This window comes from Neodiprion virginianus, chromosome 1 (genome assembly GCF_021901495.1).
Source record: "Neodiprion virginianus isolate iyNeoVirg1 chromosome 1, iyNeoVirg1.1, whole genome shotgun sequence".
Lineage (NCBI taxonomy): Eukaryota > Metazoa > Arthropoda > Insecta > Hymenoptera > Diprionidae > Neodiprion > Neodiprion virginianus.
The window spans coordinates 7,665,578-7,689,595 of NC_060877.1; the positions used below are offsets into that span (position 1 = coordinate 7,665,578).

Here is a 24,018-nt window from a genome sequence, read left to right on the forward strand (position 1 = left end):
GTTCAGCCATATTCGTCAGAGAATTGAAGGGTTGCGCGATACCGATAAGAACTCGCCGATCCGCGGTGTTCGACACTCGTCTGCGGAATGAAACGCACATGGCAGCAGCCAGGTTTAAAATTCCAGCTGTAAGACGCGATAGCTCGAAGCGCGTCGATCGTCGAGCGTCGACTGCTGTCAAAGTGGTCGAGCGAACTTAACCTAAAATTTGAAGTTTAGTAGACCCGTTGCGCGTGCTGGTTTATAGCACCTCTCAATTGTCGTTAACAGTCTCTGTGAGTGGAGAAAAGCAAGTGGATAAACGTCGCAGACTCGGAATAAGATGAATTTACCTCGCGTGCTTATCGCCAGCACGGCAAGCGGAAAGGCCGATGAAATAGCCAGAGGTACGTGTACAGCCTTCCCAGCTTTGGTAAACAACGATTCGGGGGATGAGCAGCTACTTGTAAGCAATTACTCGGTAATATCATCAACGGTATATTCCGCAGATATCGGGGCTAAGGAACTCGACACCGAGGATGACGCTGTCAACTACTACCTCTGGGACATCGAGAACAAATATTACAAGGCGCAGGTTATGCTCTGCACCACCGACAACCCTCTTGTCAAAATTGACTCCGAATCTGTCGAGGCGTTAATCATTTACTACGACGGTCGACTTGTAAGTCGTACTTATACGAGAGCTTTTTTTTTAAATTCCTACGTGTCGCTGATGCTGACTGTACTCGCGTTTAACAATGATCTAAAGTGTTCCTTTCAACTTTCTTGCATTATTTGCATCAGGAGAACGGAACAAATGCGCTGGACGAATGGGCTCCGCTGATCAGTTCACTTTCCGAGGCTGAAGTACAAATACTCGCTTGGGATTCGACGATCCAAAGAGGAAATGTTGAACGAGGTAAGTTTGGCAACTTGAGAGTTGTCTGAAAATGATGAATCGAAAAGTACTCATAGTTTGAAAACTTCATTTATTCAGTCTTTTTGGAAGTGAAAAATAAATTCAATTTTCATTACGTCATCGTTACTAACTTCCATCTTGTAAGTTTGTAGCGACAAATTGATCCCTGAGTTAATCATGTTATTCTACCAGTCCTGGAGTGGTGCGCACAGTACAAATTTGAACTCGTCGACTTCAATCGCCCCGAGGCAGTGGAAAATCAAGATGATTCGGAAGATGAAAACGAGAAGCACGGCATTGACAGAATCGTCGAAGCTCTTCATGCTCATACATGGCCCAACATGGATCTCAAAGGTATAACTGCTGTATCAACGATGTTTTTTCTCATACGTTGAGTCGTTGAAAAAAATCAGTTTTGTACAAAGTACGCGATCCACCCGTGAACTATCTTTAAAGAAAAAAAAGCATGCTGCACTTGTTTAATAATAGAGACGGTATTTTTGACAGGCTGTTCGACGCTACCAGAAAGCGGATGCATCGATATAGCGGAAGTTGACGAACAGTTGCAGGGTGTTCATTTGAACGGGATTCACAATATGTCCCAGGGTTTGCAGTTAGAGCACATGCTGGGTGAGAATAATTGACCTAAGATGAAGAGTTCGCTGTCTTATAAGTGAGAGTAAATATCGAGCAACGAATTTAAATAAACGACATGCCTATTTGAACAAAACTTGCAGAGGGTATGATGGGAGGCGAGAACGCAGATTTCGGCGAACTGTTTGGTCAGTTACTCGCGATGAAGGAGCACGCGGCTACTTTGCCGGAGAATCAGAGGCGGGCAGCGGCGGAGGAACTGGTAACAGCATTCTGGAAAGCGATGGGCGGAGATCCGGAGGAGATAGACGGTCTGGACCAATGAAGAAGGTATCATTATGTAAACGAAGACGCGTTGTACATGTATTATGTATATGTTGAATATGGTAAATAAATATATAAGCATAGTCATATTTTTGTGTTCTAAATCAAATCTCTCCTATGCCAACGCGGCCGCACATCAGGATCCGCAGTATTATCCCCACACCATGTACCGGATGTGAAGCTGTAGTTGAATTCCTCGGCGTCGATTGCTCATCCGTTAACCTTGAACGTGAACTCGAACTGGGCTTCGCCGCAACACTTGATACTCGACGAATTCGGATTTGTCAGAGACGAGTGTTGTTTTTTTTTTTTTTTTTTTTCTTTTTTGTTCTAACTGACTTCCAAGTTTGGTCTTCTCTCGTCCTATATCGTACATTAATTTTAATATTGTACACGGTTTCCGATAGCAACAGAGCCGTTTGAAGAATTTAATTTGATTATTCGATGACCCGTGTTTACCGATTACACGTATATAGCTGTAATAAATACCGATGCTCGGTTTTGTGCCTTTTTTACCGTTATGAAAACATTAACGCTAATCAGTGACGCAGTGCTGATTTACCAAAATTATTCAATCGAAGCTGTCCGCTAAGGTGATAATTATTCAACTTTACGTATGATATTGAATTGCGTTCCCCTAAAAACGAACCATTAGATATTATTTAATTAGAAGTGTGAACTCCCACTGAGTAAATTTATCTCGAGAATAATCAAAAAATGTGACGCAATTGCTATCGATTTGGAAGGTCAGGAGAGATTATAATCTTTTCGACGTTTTCGTACCTTCTCTTATCTGGTTAGGACAGAATTTATTTGAAGACATTTTCAACTGTGCATAATTTTCGGCTAAAGTGCTAGTAGTAGAGTTGGTCGAATGTGGCAAACGAGTCGAGGCAATGAAATTAATGAGTTTTTGCTTTATTTTACCTTACGACGATCTTTCTAGGAATATCCTATTACGAAACCGATAACGTAACAACATCTTTTTTCCTGTAGGATTCGAAATAAATTTAAAATTGAGACGTAGATCGTAAGACATGCGCGTCTACACGCAAATCAGTTTCGTTATAAGCTTATTGTCAGTCGTTTTTGCGGGACATCATCAAAGATGATATCACATCTAACAATAAGCTATTCTCGTCGTTATTCTAATCGGCTTTATACAGTATTCGATGACTGGTTAGTCCTGTAAATGATCTTAGATTTGAAATAAAATCCCAAGTATTCCCAATCGTGGCCATATTAATTTTACATCGGCGTAAAGCGATTCAAAAAGTAAAATACTTTAAAAACATATTTTTTTAATAACTCTTACGGCTAAGTTTTGAGCTCAACATTTTACCTTTTACTCACAGTTTCAAATATCACGCTACCTACATCAATTTACAATTTCGGAGAGACTTTATATTGCTTTTTGCAAAAGAGATTACAAGTATTCGAGGTGTGTATATTAATTATACGCGATTGTATGGCATTTAAGCTTGAAATCATTATACGCGTCACCGCGTTCCAAAAATGTTTAACATTACTTTCCCCTCTGTATGCGACGAGATGAGAAAAATAAAGAGTTTCTCTTTTGCGGATCTTTCCAGCATCGGTCTCAGGTGTAGGTACGATAAGTTAATGGGTGCGCTTTTTGTGCGGACAGTCTTATTTATTGTAATACCCATAGAAAAAAATCCCTTATTTTGAATAAAGCGATAAACGATTTTGCCCGTGAACGTAGATAGAATTTATCGAACGTCAATGATTACGACGACATTTTTCCACACCTTGAGCATTATTTCTATGTGTCGTAATATCGCATTGAGCGAGCGTGCGTTATAGCCATCACCTGCTGCCGGCTTGCAGACGAAAGTCGTTATTTTATCGCGCTCGTAAAATTAGGATTCATCGCGTGAACCACGGCTATTTTCGTAAATTTTATTTATTCTGCTACAATAAGAAATCTTGAAACTATAGTGGGTTTGACGAAGAGACTCCGCAGTTTCCGCTTCTCGCAGAAATACGCCATTACGATTTAGAGAGTTAAGGTACGTGTACCGGTTATTGACCTCTTTTTGTTCCATCTGTTTGATCCTTAGTTCTTGAATAAAAAAAAAATTTATTTCTAGCGTCTAACTCTCTAGCAATTGGTTTTAATCCTCGAGAAATTCACAATTCGTGCCGTAAATTTGTAATTTTGAAAAATACAAGGGTCAACAATTGGTTCTAAACGTCTCGTTAATTGGTACACTTACCACACCCGATCCGGGTAAATAAATCGAGGGGCCTTGAAGATTGGTAAAATCTCGAACCAACTCGAGGCAAAAATCGCAATTTCTTGGACTTTAAGATTCCGAGCGGTGTTCGAGAGTTGCGGTCGTCGTATTAAAATCCGTGGAACTGGACACTGATGTCCAGTAAAATCCCACCCAGAGGAGAGAGACAGGTTCGGTGATCGTAGGCGTGCGTTGGTTGAATACCGATATGTTTGCTTAGCTTGAAAATTCCTTGAAAGAAACCTTGCGCCAAGAATTCGAAAGGAAGATCTTGTCTCGTGTATTATACCTCTTGCCTGCCCGAGTGAAGTCTCGCATGATTATATGTAAAAACGCTGGACACGCGGCAAGCAGCTTCCGCGGATGATGATTCAGCCCCTTCTAATTCTCTCTCTTTTTCTCTCTCGTATAAATTTTCTCTTTATCCGCGGTATGTCAGCTGGGTAAATGACACGCGGAAACATAAGTACGTATACGTGCACAGACCTCATGGTTTACTCATACCTGTAGCAAGTGTAGGTATGTAGGTATGTAGGTGCCTACCTAATAGAAAAACAGGAGTCTTCGGAAAGAAGAAATTTCGGGGCGTTTGTTGTAGCAGAAAAATTATGCTTGGTACCATCTTGTTACTCGTGATCGATGAAAAGCAACGGATTTATTGTATACAGATTAGAAACACGCGGGATAAAATAACCGCAGACTGTTATCGACATTTTTACCGCGAGGAATAAAAGTACATATTATACGATGTATATCATAATCGTGAAATGAAAAGGACGATTTTTCGTCATACTATTTTCAAATGTCAAGCGCGTATAATTGAATAGTGGGTATGTATCGGCGTTTTAGGAAACAAGATACCTATTGTTTTGCACTGTATGTGAAAATAACAGTGTATGTACATAATAACACGGATACACCGTCCACAATTGTTAATTTTTTCAACTCCCCGTATATGCCACTTGTGCAGGCTTTTACTCCGCGACGAGAGATATGAGAACATGTCCTCCTTTACTTTCAACTGTATGAAAGAGATATCCTTATAGTTTTTTTTTTTTTTTTTATCCAGGATTAACGAGTTATTTCTTTAATCATCAATTTATTCGAGCATGAGCAGGAATTAACCCTTTGTGGCACAGCGTCTCATAGATGAAAGATCTTTTCTGAAACGGTTATTCAAGGTTCATATTCAATTTTTGAGATATCGCTGTAATTTTGTTTTTTTACGTAATTGGAATGATAAGATGTCAATGTTGATGTTTTAGGAAGGATTTTGATGATTCCTCGATTATAGTTTAGCGCTATAAGTGTGAACAAAGTGTTGAAAGCACCTATTTTTACAGAATAAATGTAATCTTGGGAAGGTTATGGTGACTAGAAAAGCGTAATTCGGTAATCTTGGATTTTTGGAGTCGTTAAAAACGAATCCAACGTCAAATATTCAAGATTCAAAATAGCGGATCGAATATGGCGAATTTGAAATCATAAAAATAGATCTTACGAGCTCATTTAACATCCGGATTTTTCAATTTTGCAAATTTCGCACATCTGATCCTATTTTCGAAATCAGCGACCTCGAGAATCTTTATATACCCAGTTTCAAGGAATTTGACTGCAAGGAATAATATTTTATATACCTACTATAATTTATTTACATACACGGCATAGCGGCAAAATTCCTTTCTTCCGCATTCTCCAAAATCGATTATAACCATATATTTTTTTTCCAAATCTTCCCGCGTTCGTCGCGTACGATCGTTCAGAAATTCGGGATCGACGAACCCGTTATCGCGCGTTTGTTATGCGTCGTTTATTAGGTATGCCATAAGCCGTTGCTCCGAAGCGTGTATTATAGCTGAGTATAATATATACTCTGTTTGAAACGATTTGTATATTAAAAAATCAAACTACCTGATGTATTATATATAGGTACCTATAAGACAAGCAGGAAACACGGGGCGATGCTCGTAGACACGGTTCTCGAACCCGCGTGTGGGTACAAAACGGTGTGTCTGCTGCAAGTCGACTTGCGCTCCTCGCCTTTTATCATTCTTATCTCATCTTTCGCTCTTTTTCAATTAGCCAACGTAATACGGTTCTGTAACGGGTGTCTCGAATGTCTGAAAGATGCGCTCACCGATCTAAGATGTACAATTTAATGGCACGGCGTACACCAGAATTATACCGCGGATATCATCGAATGAATAAACGTGTTGAACATAATTTTTCTTCTTTCGTTACACATCAATTTTGACGAACCGAAGGATACGAAAGAAACAAACTCCAATGAAATACAGAGGAATAATTAGAAAAATTTCGTTATACATTATGGGTAATCAACTATACCTACACAATGTCAAATTGTTATCAAATAATTCATAATATGTCAAATGAATCTAAATAAATATGAAAATGAAAATGTAGGTATAATACAAATTGTTATAGAGTACAGTGAAAATGGAACTCTAGTGTCACGATATCTTAGTGCGAAAAAACAATGTCTGCTTTCACTAACAAGCGAGATTTAGTCGTTTGTTACTATATTCAAATTGCATAATATACATGTATACATATCTATATATATACATTGCAGCGTTATAAAAACTGTCGACAAGCCCAAGTATAGTTACGTATCTCAGGCATATGCGTGTCGTATACACACACATATATATATATATATACATAAATATATAAGTTCGTTTTCTATAATACATGCATTTTACACCGAATTTGTGACGTAAAACTTCTGCAATATAGCCGTGTATAAAGTATATAACGCGACGTATGTAATTACAGAGATGTGGGTAATTAATGTTACACTAATTTCAATAAATTAATATGGAATACCGAAGGTAATAAAAACGCATTACGCAACCCTCATCTCGTTTTGCACCTCGTCAATCTCTCGAGCTTTATTATAACACCTACATCATGATCGAAATCTTCAATGAAATTTTACTCGGTTCTTTTATTCGTTCCCCCATCTTTCTCTCTCTTTCTCCCTCTCTCTCCTCTTAATACTATTGTAGATGTATACTATCTGGAGTAGGTACAGCTCCGCGCTAGGTACCGTAAGAATCAACTGACCAAGTCAACAGTTAACTATAATACACTTTATACTCCTCTTTATAGACTAGATGCGGGTATAGGAAAATCGCCCGTCATGTAAACTCGTTAATCTCTTATCATCTCTGTTCAATCGATTATTATACGACGTAGATGGTAACGAGGTAAAAATTGGATCATTATTTGTTCAAATGTAAGTTTTTCGTTTTCCACAAACGAATCGTTACAGTCTACGCAATTCTTACACCTATAACACATAATACAAAAATTTTATACAGAAATGTCTGTCTTCAAGTATCCCCCCCTTTATCATTGGTTTAAATCTTCCTCAAATTATCCCGCCTCCCGTCGCAAGTCCCAATACTGTTAAAAATCCAAGGTATGGGTCTACCTAAATTGAAACCGCACGATTCCGAAGAGTCGACGGAGTCTCGGGCCCTCGAAGAAGAGGTTCACCATGCCCGGCGAGCTCGGAGAGGGGCCTGCAGGAGGTCCCATAATGCCGGATAGTGCCTCGAGTGCCTCTCGAGCCTTCGGGGGGAGGCGAGAGCCGGGTCGTGGAACGAACGAACGAACGAACACCTTTCTCCGTTGGCCAGGACTCGACAGTCCCCGGCGAGACACCAGCTCGAAAATAACAACTCTCCGCATATCGTTGTCGGAGTGCGTTGCACGTTGTCTTGCACACATATTTATACGATACGAAAGAAAGATACATGTCGGGAGTACAACGATTGCAATGATATAGAAATTAATTGACGAATTGAAACTGAAAAAACAAAAAAAAACAAAAAAAACAAACAAATCGCGTCGGTTACGAGGCGTGTTTCACGCGTGATAAATAAATTTTACAAACCTAAGGATATCAATAATCGGATACCGAGGAGGACCGGAACATTCGAGCTTAAAAAAAACTCGCTGTAATTTCGTAAACCGAGCGAAGCTTGTCAAGGATTTCTGTTAAAATACGCGGCGACCAGGCGCCTCGAGAAACGACGATTATGTAGGGGGTGTGAACGGTGTCAATTTTTTTTTTTTTTTTTTAATAGAAAAAAGTTCAACAGTAAAATTATATACGCGTAGAGGTAACAGAGTGTTTTCTTTACCCTGTATAAAATTACTGTCAACTGAAAATCGGACAATCGTTACGTAAAGTGTCGTTATAAAACTGCACCGAGAATCATCGTATATAATATAACAACCGGAAGGGAGGATCGGGAGGTTCGAAGTATCGAGCAGATATCAATATGGGAGAGGATACGCGGCGGTCGAGGTTCACCAAGCTTCTTCCGGCGTTCTTCTTCTTCTTCTTGGCGGTGCTCGTCGTTCAAGCTCGCACCCTTCAAGGTGAGTCAAAGCCTCTCTCGGCGCTACCGTTTACAGCGACTGCATCCGCGTTTTTCCGGTCCCGGAAGCTGTAAAATTTATCAATTTCAACCGCGATGACGCGACGATTTTTTGAAGAAAAAAAAAAAAACAAAGTAACGAGCTTCAGCAGCGTCGTTGAACTTCGAGGGGTGCAATTACCCGTAAATTTGCAATTATGTATGGGATTAATCTGCATACTGTGCAACCAACACCGGTTATATTACCTAAGTAACGTCATCATCGTCGTCGTCTTCGTCATCGTCATCGGCTGTCCATACAACGCCCTCGAAATAAATGCCCTGACGGCCTTGCAGCCGCGATACCTTCACTCGGGCTGTTATATCGATATAATCAGGCACGAGCCAACGTGACGACTTTACGCTCCAAAGACTCTGACAAAGACACTGTATCTCTACGATTGTAACAGCGTTGTAACGTACAAGCTCGACTCTGCATCCGCTTTATTATCGCGACAATGGGCGAATCCATCTGGAGTAAACGAGATTTTCCTAATCATTCGTAACACTTGTCGATTACGGTTTAAAAATGATTTCGGATCACCAAAAGCTGTCCTTACATTTGTTTACCCTATACATATATTCGCAGTGAATCAGCGACTCGATATCTCAGGTTTCGTAATCGTCAAGACTATTCGCTTATTGTATTCGCAAACCACTTTATGCTAAGCGATACCTAAGAAATCCCTTGAAAATCATTTGAAATCGTTCGGAAACCAAGCACAAATAAAAATATCTTTGAAAATAAAATCATACGAAATCGGAACAAGTTATTGGGAATCGCGTGAAATCATTGAAGTCTCGCAAACGCTTGTCACGTAATCTGTAAGTGAATATAGCCCCTCGTTTTATAGTTCGACACACCAGGATGTGAGATGATACGATAATCGATTTGAAACGATTAATGGATCGATTGATATACCTGTTCCATTGTAGTTCGAGACACGGTTTTAATTCCATCGATTTAATTGAAACGAACACTCAAGTGCCTTTCAAACGAACCGGGCAGGTAAAAAGTTTTTAATTAATTATCTATGCTTGTACAATTACGTCAACGTCCATAGATCGAGTGGAGAAAGAGATTCGCGCAGCTTCTGATGCAGCCGTTCAAATCTCCGGCGTCGGGTAAAGTATACGATCTCGTATATATATAATATATATACGATTGTAAGGTATATTTGTAGGCTAGATATCGTGTGTTCAGGATTTATACAATAAGAATTATATTTAATGGTTATTCAGCTGGGAATCACCTCTTCCTTATACCATACTTCATATCGTATACCCATCATTTATTTATCGACTTTTACCTTATTATTAAGTACCAATGAGTGAAGAAAAAAATCGTGGCTATAATTTTTTTTTTTTTTTCATACCTTTACGCGGAGTACGTGTATTAATAATAGCCAGAAATAGGCGTGACATGATGTGTCTGCAGTATATAATATCGCGTAAACAGCGCGCTATATAACAGATTTATTATTATAATTAACTTTTCTGCGTGTAATGCGTGAGTTATTTCGATTGAAGTAATTAATTATACGATAAAAAATTTCTACTTCTAAAAATTAAATTAAAATAATCGTTATATACGCGATTATTAGAAAATCTTCACAAAGTGGATACATCGTTGCAATTATGGTTTCAAATATTGCTCGTATTGTAGGAAAACGTCTTGAAAATAATGATTCTACTTAATTATAGGTGTCAATAATTTATTTTCTGGTAACTGAAACACTCATATTATAAATCTGCTTGTTAAGCAAGAATGACCACAATAAAGAATAATAATAACAAATACATATCAGGCTTTTTGGTTACAGATGCAAAATTCATTTTCACTTTTTACCGAGAGCTATGTTATTTTGTCCTGGTAAAAAATGAAAATAGTTGAGGACTGTGTACGCAACATAGTACGAGTCACATTTAGAAATCTCTCTGGGTGTAACCCGTAGATATGTGAATTAGAATATAAAACAAGATTCGATTTTTACGACAGAAGTAAATGCAGTTTACGAACGTAAAGTTATAGTTTGAACCGATCTGCAGGGCAAGAAGTAAGTTTTCACCAAAGAAACTAGCAAGATACGATAAAATTTATATCTTACATAACTTTTGTCCACTTCGTCGAGTGGAGCAGTAAAAAAAAAAAAAAAAAAAAAAATCTCCTTTTAATCAAACTCCAGTTCCGTATAATCGTAATTTCAGTTCAGAATTCTAAAATGAAGCCAAGGTGAATGACGAGGAGACAGGTTCGAATACCTGAATTAGAATAAATCTCACAAAACGGTTTGCCGCTGACCGACATTGAATGCTCGAACGAATCAAATGACTCTCTGATAATCGCCTGCTTACACGTACGTACGTACGTGCATAGAAACTAACAAATCATTCGTCTGTAACGAATAGTTATAATTCCATCGATTCACGAGAGTGTAAAGTTAGATCCCGACTGTGAGTGGGATAGATCCGCGCATGGCTGAATACCTGGATATCTCCAATAACACCTCACAAATATCACACACTCGCATTCATGTATTTATTAACGTGCGTGCATACCTTGGGGCATATATCGGAACCCCGCGGTCGCGATTCAGCGGGTAGAAATATGTATATAGAGGTAACTTTCTCCGTTGATCTCTCCGCGTTCAGCTTCTCTCTAGGAGTAAACGGAGGTCCATGGCACAGCTGGTCGGGTTTCCTGAGAAAATATCTCTTCCCGTATTCCGCTGGCAGAGAATCGGGCAAATCCAAGGGTCGGTTTTGTACTATTCGTCACATTTGCATACGTACGATTGTGAAAAAGGGATTGAAAAAAATAAGTAAATAAAAATAGCAATAATAATTAAAAATTCGCGTGCAACGACGACGACGACGACGACGACGAAGGCACTCCGGGGAGTCCGATACACTTTACCGGTGTAATTGAAAGTTTAAGGTTCGTTGGCAATGCCTCGGAGGTGTTCAAAGTGAAACCGGACAGCGAAATATCACGTAGTTCACAAGCTGGTTCGTTACATGCCCGCTGTTTTCACCGAATAATCACACTGCGCTGCCGTTTGCGACACCCGTCGACACCCGCATGTCTTATACATATATCACAACGTGCCCACGTTATATGGATAAATCAGTAACCCGATGGCTGTGAGATTAATCGGTAATTAGCGCGCCTCGTGGAAGGGGTGCTCGAGTTTGGTAAATTTTTTTGCATCAGAAAATCACCAAGCGTAATCAATCAATCGATCGAATACTGATCGCGGACGCATTCTTGTTTCGAAACAGTTTCTGCTTACCTCGTTTCTTATTATTATACGAGAGAGTTCGCCAACGCGTTATAACTTTTCGTACGCACGTATTGAAAAAATTCGCGAAAATTTGTTAGAATTAACGGCACGTGGATATATTTTGATGTTTCTAGTTAGTATATATACACACACATATATATATATATATATATATATACGCTCACGTGGGAGTTCGAAACCGTAATTTTCCACCTCCGCACTTATAAACTGTGGCCGTGATTCGCAAATTTTATTCCTCGGAGAGTTAATTGAGTCTGTGGCAAATCTTGTCGATGAATCACGCCAAAATCTTCTATATGGGTTAGAAATTTTCAAGCACTTGAGCTACGATGAGTAGAATTGAAAGTTCGGTAGAGTGAAACAAAACTATTCAAAAGTCTCCAGAGTTGCGATTTGCATCAGTGATAAGTGGAAACGAATTCGAATAACACAAGCCAATTGCGAGAGATAACAACTTTGAGAATGTTTACCAAGTAGATAAAATTTACAAACAGTTTTCTTCACAGCGCATGAAAATAGATTAGTGCAAGCATGTTTCAACAGATGTTCCTGAGGAATTACATTTGCCCGTTGTACCGCTATATGCCGTTTTTCAACATTCCTAAAATGTTTATCAGACGATTTGTGGAATCTGGTCGGCGAGCAAAATGAGCCGAAAACATATGAATCGGGTCAAAACCACCAGAGTTCAATCATTTTAAACGTTACAATAAAATCTTTTCTCAAATTGTTAATATCTTAGCTTATGTTAATAGTATTCGCTCAGACCACACATCAATAAACCCTGATTGGTCACTTGGGGTCGATATCACGTCAAACATTTTACAAAATCCTACAATCATTATTACTTCACTCGCTTTAATTCTTAATGTGAAATAAAGGACTTTTTTCGACAATTTTGGCACATTCAATCTTTACAATAAATATACTTTTCTGAAGGACATTATAATAAATTTTTTATTAATAGATAATATTTCAGGAATGGACTTTCATAGGTTTTTTACTCGAAATCAATTCTTTAAACAAAAAACACACACACGCACAATTTTCTCCTTAAAAAATACGTTTCTTGCGTTACCTCAAATTTGCCGATCTATTACAATATAACAATCGATTTTAGTTAAGAAAACTGAGATTGCTTTTTCTGCGATCCTTAAACAACACCTAGATATTTGTTGTAGATTTTTAGAACACATTGTTGAAGTAGGATATCACTTTTTTGGAGAATGCGATTCTACCGAAACGTGACCGATTAGGGTCAAGAATGTCGTCTCATTTGCGTTCACCACAATTCGCTCATAAATACCATATTTGTATATCGTTTAAACGCTCTTTTCTCAATTTCAAACTCTTAATTCTCGCTTTTCAACCGCAGTTCCGTCCTTAACCCTGATGGGTCAGTGGTGTAAATTTGACCCCGAACATTTTTCAAACTCCTCGTAGAGTCCCTTAACAGTGGAAATGTGCCTCTTGGTGCCATTCTTCGTGCAAACTAAAGACCTTTTATTCAACAACATTGGCACTTCTTTAAACTTCCCCAAAGTTTTAAAACACTTGAACGATAAATTTCGCTCAAGTAAACAGAGAGACCTTTTTCCGCGATCCTTAAACAATACCTAGAAATTTTTATTTAAATTTCACTCGTGTCTCTTTTTCCTCCGATTGCCCGAAGTTCCATCACCCTTGACGCAATAACAGACACTCGCGTATCGTGTGTCGGAGATATAACGACAATCGAGGACGACGACGACGAGTTCATTGGGCAAGGATCACGTCGACGTCGCGGTGCAGAGGTAGAGGTAGAGGTAGAGGTAGGTACGACACAGTCTGACGATGCGATCATCGCGGGGAACGGGGTCAGTGAGTCGCGCACCTCGAGATTTCAGAATTCGAACCACGCTTCCAGATCCGTTACCCGTCTTCCCACGTTCGGTCGTCCAGGTGCCCCAGGGCACGGCCGCCGGAACACACGCGTTATATGTATACTTACTCTTATGGTTACCCGTGTTGCTTTACGCGAACTTTTCTCAACCATCTCGGTACGTTGCACGAGACGCCGTGCTTCGACTCCCGTCTTTTAATTTCTCTACATACGGTCGGATTTACTTATACTTCCTCAAGTTTCCTCGTTTCAATTCAACTCAGCCGTTGGAACGGTAAATTTGCCAATTTCAACATGATCAACCGGCCTCGTTAGAGTTTTATACATTCGTAAAATCGGATCCAGCTTCTGTTGCAATGATACCGAGAGCTCCTCTGCCAGAGGATCTCTTACTCACCATCGTTATTGATTGATCAGCAGTAAATTGTACCGGCAAAATATGTCGGGAACTTGACGAATTACCTGCTGGCGCTACTGTAATCGGTTCGGATCAAAATCTGTAAGTATCGATATTTGGAGTGGGCGATATATCGAAATTGCAAGCTCGCAAAAGATGAATTGTTTGAAATCCTGATTGTTGAAAGTGTCCCTGATTAATAGTAATTCTAGTTTCAAATTTCTACATTATATCGACCGTTCCAAATATTGATCCTTCCAAGTTTTGACCCTCAAAATTGCACTTCACATTTCGTGACCCTATCTTTTTCGTCATTTTTCTTACGATCTTCTCAACCTCCTTCGACCAATCGATTCGAGCGAATGGATCTTCGCTACGCTTCTTCGACATCCATTACCCCATGCAACGTGATCAGGAATTCGGGGAAAGGCGAGTGGAGCCTGTTTCTGTGTACCCACGTACCGAAGGTACACACAGCCGATAGTTTTCTCCTCAATGATTTCCCGCGTATCTTAAGCTTTAAGGCGCGCGTAATGCGGATATATGTATATGTACATGCATTATTTACATAAACTTATACTTATACGCACTGCGCATACACGTACAGTGTGCATGCGCGTATCTACGCGTATGCCAGATTCTCGGGACACGGAAATAACTCACTTGCCTAGACTTTTGCCCTCGAGCTGTAGGCTAAAGGTGCTTGACGCGATTATAGGTAGGCTGCATATTTATTTCCCGATGGGATGTTGCAGGAAGAACAAACGTGAATGTCATTTATCGTGACGTTGCAAGAGGCGTATGCGAGTGAACGGGTATGCACTGCGTACTATCACTCGGTATTATAATGAGCTTAATTCAGGTTTACGGACATAGCTCAGGAGGAACGAGAATTGCAAAATAGAAACCGAAAAAAAAACACACACACGCGCATAGAAGGAAAATATTCATGCATGCAGACTATGAATTGCGTCGACTTTGCCCAAACGAGGAATTATTTGTTTCCTGTAAAGGTTTTTCAGAAAGAAAAAGATGCTTTCTACAAATCGATTTCGATTATCTAAGAAATGAAAGTCCGCGATAGAAATAACTCATCGAAGAAACTCGGTTTAATGCTGCTTCTCCGACTAGCCTCCGTAATCCCACGCTATTCCATTGAATGAACTACCAAGGAATTTTAAGACATCGCTTGTTAGACGAAGATCGTCGGCTATAAAATTATGTGAATTCAGAATTTGACATGATTTTGGTAGAAATTTTCGAATATCCGATATTCGTTGCTAAGCTCTAGAATGTTGTCATACAGATTTTTGACTCTTTTGGATAAGTTAAAATTCTACAATTCCGTAATGATTGCACAATGTTCATAAGCAACTCATTATAAATAACGGATCTCGAATACACTCGACGGATGCATGAAACTAGGTAAACACTACGTAGTAATGGAAAAAATTATACAACAATAAAAACCGTAGTATTGCACTGCAAAGAATTGTTTTTCAATAACTTACCTATTGCACAAATAAGTGAGAAAGGAAACCCTTTACGACACACGTTAAATTTATCACATTCCTATAGCACAGATACATATACATCCGTACATACATATACATAAACACAAACGACAAACGAATGTTGAAATCCACGAGAAAAGTTATGTCATAAATAATGAAGCTCATATATATTCAAGACCAGAAAAAAAAGTTTAAACCTTAGCAAAGTTTGATTCGGTTTTATTATTTATAGGTCAATCCGATGTCCCATAAATGTAAATTTTCCCGATTATCTTGCGCAAATTTTTAATTAACACATTTCGCGAGACAGTATGTATCTTCAATCGTTAAAGGCATAAAGACGTAATTTCCTGGGTGTTGTAAATTTCCACGTCTTCGTTTCATCGTATCTCTGTTAAATTTTTTCTCCGCATCCACTAAACTCGCGTTTCTTTGACAGTGACAGCTTTTTTGAACCTTGCATTTATTTCGAAACACCCTCAGGTCGTCGAACAACGCTGCGCAAGTAAGCACAAGCAACGTTTGCGCATCGGGTTGTCACGTATGAGCGACGAGTGTCTATTCGCGGTCGGGTCAAGTCAGGTCGGGTCGAGGTCGACAAGTTCCTGACATAAAGTGGTCGTCAGCGTCGGTAAGTCGCGTAATATTTGCAGTCCTCGGGGATCCGGTTTCCGGTGGCGGCTGCAGCGGAGGAGTTTTCACGATGGTAATGGTCATTGCTGTGTTTCCTCACCTTGAGAACGCCTCTCACTTCACTTCAGGTTATACGAGTGATTACACACCTCCGGACTGCTGCTGCAACAATGGCTGGATTCCGTGACAGCGGGAAAACAATTGGTACCGCTATGCCGTACGTACATGCATTATTGATATATGCACGGTGTGGCTAAAGAAGGTACGCGCTATTAAAATATGCAAGGAATAATTTAGAAAAAAAAAAAGTAAAAATCGGTTCCATACACTATAAGCAGGAATGCCGGCGGTTCGCGAGCGCGGAATGAAGTCACGTTGTAACGGCACTCGAAGGACGCAATCACATTATCTCCAGTGAGAGCTCAAGCTGCCGCTTAATGCACCTGCATCAGCATCACCGACTCGCCAACATTTACCGTACAACACGGTAGACGCAATTGTGACAATCGGAATGAAGACAACGAAAATTGTCCAATTTTTTTATATATTGGGAAAAAACGTCCGCGCGGAGGTAAAAAACTAGAATTTTCAATTGATAGAAGGACCAGAATATCGATTTTTTTTGGAGGCAAAAATCTTATTCGTAAAATTTAACAATGTGGAAAGTCCAAGTATAGAAAATTGTAAATATAGAAAGTCGAAGTACAGAAAGGTCAAAACATAGAATGGCAAAATCGAAAATCTATATACGATTAGATATTATCCAGAGGAACTATGACGATTTTACAGTTTGGCATTCTATGATCTGACCTTTCTGTTCTTTTACCTCTCCATCCTTCTACTTTCAAAATTTATAAATTTTATGAATTAAGTTTTCGCTTCTTTAAAAATTCGATATCGAGGCCCTTTAATTTTGTGATCCTTCTACATTTTAACCCCATCCAAAACATTCTTGTCGCTCTAACGCGATCGTTTTTCTTACTTCATTTTCTGAGGTCATTGAAACCTGCCAAAAAAGTGGCATCATTCCAAAAGATCGTGATTTCTCATCGATCGAGGCGTTCAAAGTTTTTCCCAAAAGCTTCGATGATGCCACTGCAGAGGTTCGTTTTCCAAAAAGCAAGAAACTGTAACTGTAATAAAAATGAGGATAAAAGTGCAACGGACCCGTAGTTCCAATCGAATGAACATCCTGCGTCGAGTAGTTTTTTTTTTTTTCCCCCTTCAGTTTTGTAAGTTCATCGGACGATGCTGCAAATGCGACTGGGGACTTTGCCGAAGCGGAAGTAGGTGTTTCCGAGAATGCAATGCAGGTTTTCTAGACACCGGGGAAAGTTTGCTGTATTACATGATTAATAATTCGCGTTATAGCTCATACGTGGGTCAATGACAGCAAGGAGTCCCAAAGAATCCCCCTCGAGGATATCGCTGATTCTCACCTCAAAATCAAGCAAAAGATCGAGACTGGATTTGCAAAATTGCGCATCACGGTTTTTATAAATATGTAGGATGACGTTACGGCGTGAATAATTATCGAGAGATCGATGGCGGTCACTGGGTCTTTACGACACGTGCGTACGGCGTTCTCGGTTTTTACATTTTTTTTTTTTTTCTTCTTCTCTTCCTTCTCTCCTTTGCTGCGGTAAGTGTAGATGATCGTCGGCGTTTCTCTTGCGCATATATAACCCATGACAATGGCGGTAGGACGTGCACGAGCTCGATGCAACGCCGCGGTAAACGGCTAGTGCGTAATGCTAGGGATGTAACTGTAAGCCGAGCGTGCCTCTTATTGCTCGCACCTAATTACCGGTTCGATATCGAACGAATACCTGCCCGTCTGCGATTGCCCGCCGCTCTGCAACCGAGAGAGTAGGCCGCGCATGATCGTACAACTAACTCCTCTGCACGAGCCAGAGATGGACGCACGCTGTTGTACAGTTACCCCGACCTCCCCGGTCGCCGCGTCCTTACCCGATACACCTTGCGACGCGTTTTCCGCAATTGCGACAGCCTCTCCACAGCCACGCTTCCGCAAACATTCCGCGACACGGTTTGGCGCCGGGAATAAGGGCGGAATCGGTGACGCGAACATTGAAAAAATACCTCGTGGAAGCAGACGTCGATTTTTATGGAATTCTTGCGATATATCAACATGTTTGAGAGTAATTTAGTTCATTTCATTGTGTTGCAATTCAAGTTTACGCGGGTTGACAGGAATGCCGGGACAGGGGAGGAAAGATGGAATAGGGTCGGAATACACGGAACAAGAGAGGATCGTGGAACAGGGGAAAAACGATGGAAAGGCTAATAGCGTTTTCAACGGTTTACAAAATGTACAGTGGATTTAGACTGAATTCTTCAATTATGTCAGAAAAACATGGTGCAAACAAAGTAACACAGCATGTAAGTCCAAGTACAGTAAACGACTTCGGTCTACATCCGGTGTGCACCGGTGTAACCAGTTGAAAACGCTACAAGATTAAAAAGATGGATGGTATAAGAACGCGACATCCCTGTAACTAAACTTTTTTAATGGATTTTGTTTATTTAAGGCAAAAAAAAAAAAAATTCTAAACCAATTAAATAATCATTCTTGCTCATCTAAGGCTGGATTATAAATTATCTAATTCGTACCGCACGAGTTCAATTATCATACTGTGACCGAATTTGTATTGTTTTCCCTCCACTCTCCCTCGTCGTTTTCGAAACAAATTCAAATTCAAATTCAAATTCAAATTCTGGAACGTATCATTGATTCGATGTATGTTTAAAGCATGTCGAGCTTAAATTATACGCACACGTATATCGCGCAATCGTTAGAACAAGGAGCGCGCCTCTTTATTAGGATCCAGCATTGCGATGCGGGATTTATACGCGCATTTACAATCGCGTTGACGTACAAGTGTGTAAGTCAGTATCCGCGCGACTGTCCAACGCGCATTCACGCGTCTGAGACCGCAATCTGGGACGGGATCTTTCACTCCTAGAACCGTGTACACAATACACTCATACAACTGCACTTACGAGTTTTACGCACACACACCATCAAGCTCCAGTGATCGAGGCTGCTGTAACTACTACCCATATTGAAATAATGACAATGGGACATGCGGTGGACGATATTATGCAACGATAATTTTACATTCATCAGGGTTGGAATTCTCATTAAATTTTCAATATTCTGCATTATACATTTTTACATATATGTACGCATAGTTTAAAATCTTGGTGAAATTATATACGGAAGAAACTACGCAGGGAAGAATTTTTTCTAAAATTTCGTCTTTCTTCTTCGTCTGTCTTCCATACGACGAGAAAACAGTCGATACAAATTTTCTAGCAACATGACTCGAGATATTTTGCTGATTCCCGTATTCTTCTGCGCCTATACAATATGTTCTATACGATGATATGTCTAACAGGAAACCAAAAAAATTCCAGCCGGCATAAATTCCGCATCTCTTTGAAGTTTGTACACCTGTACGTATCGAACATAAATTAGTGCATGTGCTGAAAACTAAATGATCGATATATTATAGCGTAAGAAAAAAAATTGGAATTAAATCTGTAACAATTTTTTATACTCACCGGATATATATCACGTGTAAACTACAAAATAAATAGGTATACTAGGCTGCAGTGTGCACATATTATATATATATATATATATACCTATATATTCGCGTAGAGATCATAAGTATAAAATACCCGCGAGCAGTGGAGCGGGACTCTATTATACATGTATAAAGAGCTATCGTGTTGCCTACCGGATCTCATATACGCATATTTTTTCGCCCACGGTATAGGCCCGAACTTTAGTCGAACGCGTTACGCATTCGCGCGTACCTCGGCCAAACATTATTGGGTATGAGAGAGCCTGATTTCGATGTATCGTTTAAAAAATCATCTCAAAGTTAGTCCATTTCTTTGATATTGCACGAGTTTCCATCGCGCGTGAATTGTTTATAGCCGAGTACTGGCTTAGAGTCGTCAGGATTTTTTAACAATTAATTGAATAATATTTATAACTAACTTTTACACAGCAAATCAGGGTTAACACCACGCCATGTTCACCGTAAATTCCATAGTTATGAAAAACGTCAAAAATAATATGATTTGATGTAAGATAAATAATGAATTAAGGTAAAAATCGTTAATTCATTCTTTTTCCAAAAATTCAACCTCGCTCACTCCAAAATACCTTTTTTTCGTAACAAAGTATTTCCAGTTTTTTTTTTCTCAAACATCCGTGTCTTGAGAGTTACTCAGTAAATTTTCAACACAAGATATTAAAAATTCAGCGAGTCATGATTTATTTGAGTAGAATGATCAATTTTCCTGTATTTTTTCTTTCACATTCAAAGCTTTATTTTGCTAAAGATATCTAATTTCCCTTGAAATACAGTAGTTGAAGAGTATCCCAGAATTTTTTCGATATCGATATCTCCGTTCCCATGCAATAATTTTTAATTTCATGTCTCCGGAAACTCCGACGTGACGCAGTGTAATAGTTAATTCAATTTCCCATGCGTTTAATTAAATTTTACCTGTTGGTTAGTGTTACTACGAATTGTATGTAACACCTATCCGAATGACTGATTTTTAACAATTCCAGCACTGCTCAGTAATTGCACAAGAAAAACAATATGAATTTTCGTTACGTGCAGTCGCAACCGTCTCACCGAATCGTCGAGGCTAAAATTTTCCGCATGCGGCGTATTGCGAAGACGTCTCATCGTGCGAAAATATCTGGTATTGCTCAACGTGTGTGGATTCTCTCCGCGGGACTCGGCGTAAATTACGTCGGCATAATCCGCGAGCTTTCCACTAATTATATCCATCATCTCGATCGCGAGAATCTTGCTAAAACAGGTAGAATAATCCCATGTGTGTGACTACAGGTACAGAGCTAAGTGTTCGGAGAGACAAACCGGCGAGTTACGCGACGATGAAGCGATGGATGTGACGACGTTCAATGGGAACCTGGTGTATATATAGTCATGTATATGGTGTATATGTTGCACGTATGTACCTACACGCGTTATACAATCGTCAACGACTTTAACGCGACGGTTTTGTAACAGGTTGTTGCCACGGCTTTATATTATATATATATACATACATGTATATACCTGCTACTCTACAGCAACTGGAACTATAAAACTAGTCTCTGGATAACGAAAGAAAGAAAGTTTCGACTGCCACTACATACACTTTCGGTCCCACAATTTTAAACGCATGCTGCTGCGGCGATGATGCGAACGCTACTAATTACTGACGGATTATGTTTACTCGTCGCCTAGATATAGCTAGGCCTAGAAGTATAACGCAAGCTGTCTCAATTTCTCAATTTTGATACACTCCCGCAATGCGGCTTTCCTTTCACCGTCAAGCTGCGGAAGAAGCCACCAAAAACGAGGACATTAAATGACAGAAATTTGGCCATGCAATTTTATACATAAAATTTGCTCCCGAAATTGTACAAGTAAAAGAAATGGAGAAAATTTGAAAAAATGAATGACGAAAAATCGTTTCAGGAAGACTCACGAATATGGGAAGAAAGAAACAGCAAAGTAAGAATGCAAGGCAAGGACGAACGGTAAAATTTGCATCCTGATTATAAAAACATCGCATTTGTGAAATCGTCGAGATGGTTCGATTAATTCGTTTCTGGCATTCAATCCCAAATGCATATTCGAAAGTTTTAAATTCGTATAGAGCTGTAGATCACGCGGAATTGTAAATAAAAAAAAAAAAAAGAAAAAGTAACGTTCAGTTCGGTAACAAGTAACAGACGCAATACCGGCGCAGTCCTTGAGTCGGCGATCTTTTTTCCTTCTTCCTTTCTGTCGCAGAAAAAGTCTCAAATTGTCGCGCCACGATCGTTGACAATTTTTTATTCGTATATACACGGAAAGTGTGCGAATAATAAAGAAATGAAACAATGAAGAAATAAACGGTATTTTGGAAATATCGCTAAATATACAAATATTATTAAAGTACGGTTAGAAAGTTCACGACGGCGGGACTTTAATGACAAATTTACGCTTTAAAGAAAATCCGAGACTCGTTATTTCGCCCGTCCTGCACCTATTATTTCATTAATATTGATGCGCTCGTGTACAACTTTACACACGTAACGCGGATGGCTGATTATCGCGTGTCGTGAATAAGGCTGGAAACGCCCTCGTCGATGCTTAGATATATAGTAAAGTCCGCGAGCATGAACAGGATGATAAGATCGCGTTCAACGTCCCGAAGAATAATCGCATGCGAGCGTTTCTCGTTCTTCGAACCGCGTAATAGCGAAGTCAAACGATTTGCGGCGCTTCGCCGCTTCTTATTCCTACCGAAGCACGACTTGTACTTTTATTCGTACGCCCATCGCGTTACGCTATGTCCATATAGGGAACTTAACAGACGTACGAACATTCGTTACCTTGGCATCATCCGCCTTTTTCTTAGTCAAGCGCGAAAACTTTTTTCAAAGAAACTGTGCCGTCGTGTTCGAAAATCATCGGGACTTGGGTCCAGTTTTTCTGTCAATATCTTGCCATAAGCATATTTTTGGGAATTCTGTTTTCATAAATTTTCACGAAATTTCAAGATGGCCTGTAAAAGAAGGCTGGAAAAAATGTCCCAGTTGACAAGAAAGCTTCCGAAGCATGTGACGTTACTTAAACCACCTTCGAGCAAGTTGACGCGCCCCGATTTTCCCCGATTTCGCTTCTCCGGTCGTTCTCTCTTTTTAAATACACCTTTCATGTACACACGTGCAGAACTCGGTTTATATGTATATTAGGTATGTAACGTACTTTTACCGTACGCATAGAAAAGGCCCTTGTTTGGCGATAAAACCGAGTGCAGAAAATAAGGCGATGGCCGATCGAACTGTCCCGAGAAATTAAAATTCTCACCGCTTTCTACATCGCGATCCAGCTTCCCTCGGAGAAATGCAGAGCTGCGATACTTTTCTCGGCTATCCACGGCCAGAGAATCACGCTTCTGTGGTTTACGCTTGCGTCATCCTGCGGCAGGACGATTCTCCTCGTTCACTTTCCGTTTCTAAATACGCGTGCGGTTCGTCCGCCATCATTAAGTTCATCCGTGGAGATCGTTGCAATCTGCGGTATCGGATTTTCGCAATTTTTCCGCATTACGCAAGCTGCTTTAAGCGATGGCCGCTAAGATAAAAATAATCGGTGCATCGACTAATCGAGTAGAAAAAAATAATCGAACATGACGCGATTGAATCGGTAAAAAGTTAATTGAATAATCGATTGTTTCGTATTTTTTAATATCCATCCTAAATTTCATGAATTTCAGTACATGGTCTTAACAAGGGAAAAGTTTTTTGACAATTTATTGTTTCATTCAAAATATTTTTCAATTTCATGTGAAAATATTCATTTATTTTTCACTTATTACATGAAATAAGTAAGACAATGATAATAATAGATACTTTAATCACATAAATTCATATTCCATTGCATCGTTAATGGGAGTAAAAAATAAAAAACGATTGTGAAGAAAAATAATTAATCAAGTTTGAAATATAATCAATCATACTCGATTAATCGAAAATAGATTATTTTTAGTCATTCTTATAAGTTACTTGCAAGCCGGGGATAAATTTTGGATACCTCATATTTATTCGATCTTTCCTCGTTTCCGTTCAATGTCGCAACGTCAAAGTCTCTTCTGGAGAAGCGAAATTGTACGACGCTTAAAAACAGGTTCTTTTAGCCATTGCGGGGTT

General features: G+C 39.5%; 3 protein-coding genes across 5 annotated transcripts in view; 2 read left to right on the plus strand and 1 right to left on the minus strand.

Moving 5' to 3' along the window:
- LOC124310477 (uncharacterized) overlaps positions 1-24,018 on the minus strand; it is a 151,784-nt gene that overhangs the window by 16,034 nt on the left and 111,732 nt on the right. The window lies entirely within an intron of this gene.
- LOC124310476 (alpha- and gamma-adaptin-binding protein p34-like) lies at positions 154-1,903 on the plus strand. Its single transcript, XM_046774471.1, has 6 exons — positions 154-386; positions 489-661; positions 784-898; positions 1,091-1,252; positions 1,406-1,528; positions 1,636-1,903. Exons 1-6 carry the CDS (start codon positions 323-325, stop codon positions 1,815-1,817), a joined length of 819 nt encoding a protein of 272 aa, XP_046630427.1. The 5' UTR covers positions 154-322; the 3' UTR covers positions 1,818-1,903.
- The window catches only part of LOC124310473 (uncharacterized), a 55,814-nt gene continuing 39,540 nt past the window's right edge, over positions 7,745-24,018 (plus strand). For all 3 annotated transcript variants that reach the window (XM_046774466.1, XM_046774467.1, XM_046774468.1), the window contains exon 1: positions 7,745-8,490. In XM_046774466.1, the coding sequence (XP_046630422.1) occupies positions 8,391-8,490 (100 nt within the window). In that variant the 5' untranslated portion in view covers positions 7,745-8,390. The remainder of the gene's footprint in view (positions 8,491-24,018) is intronic.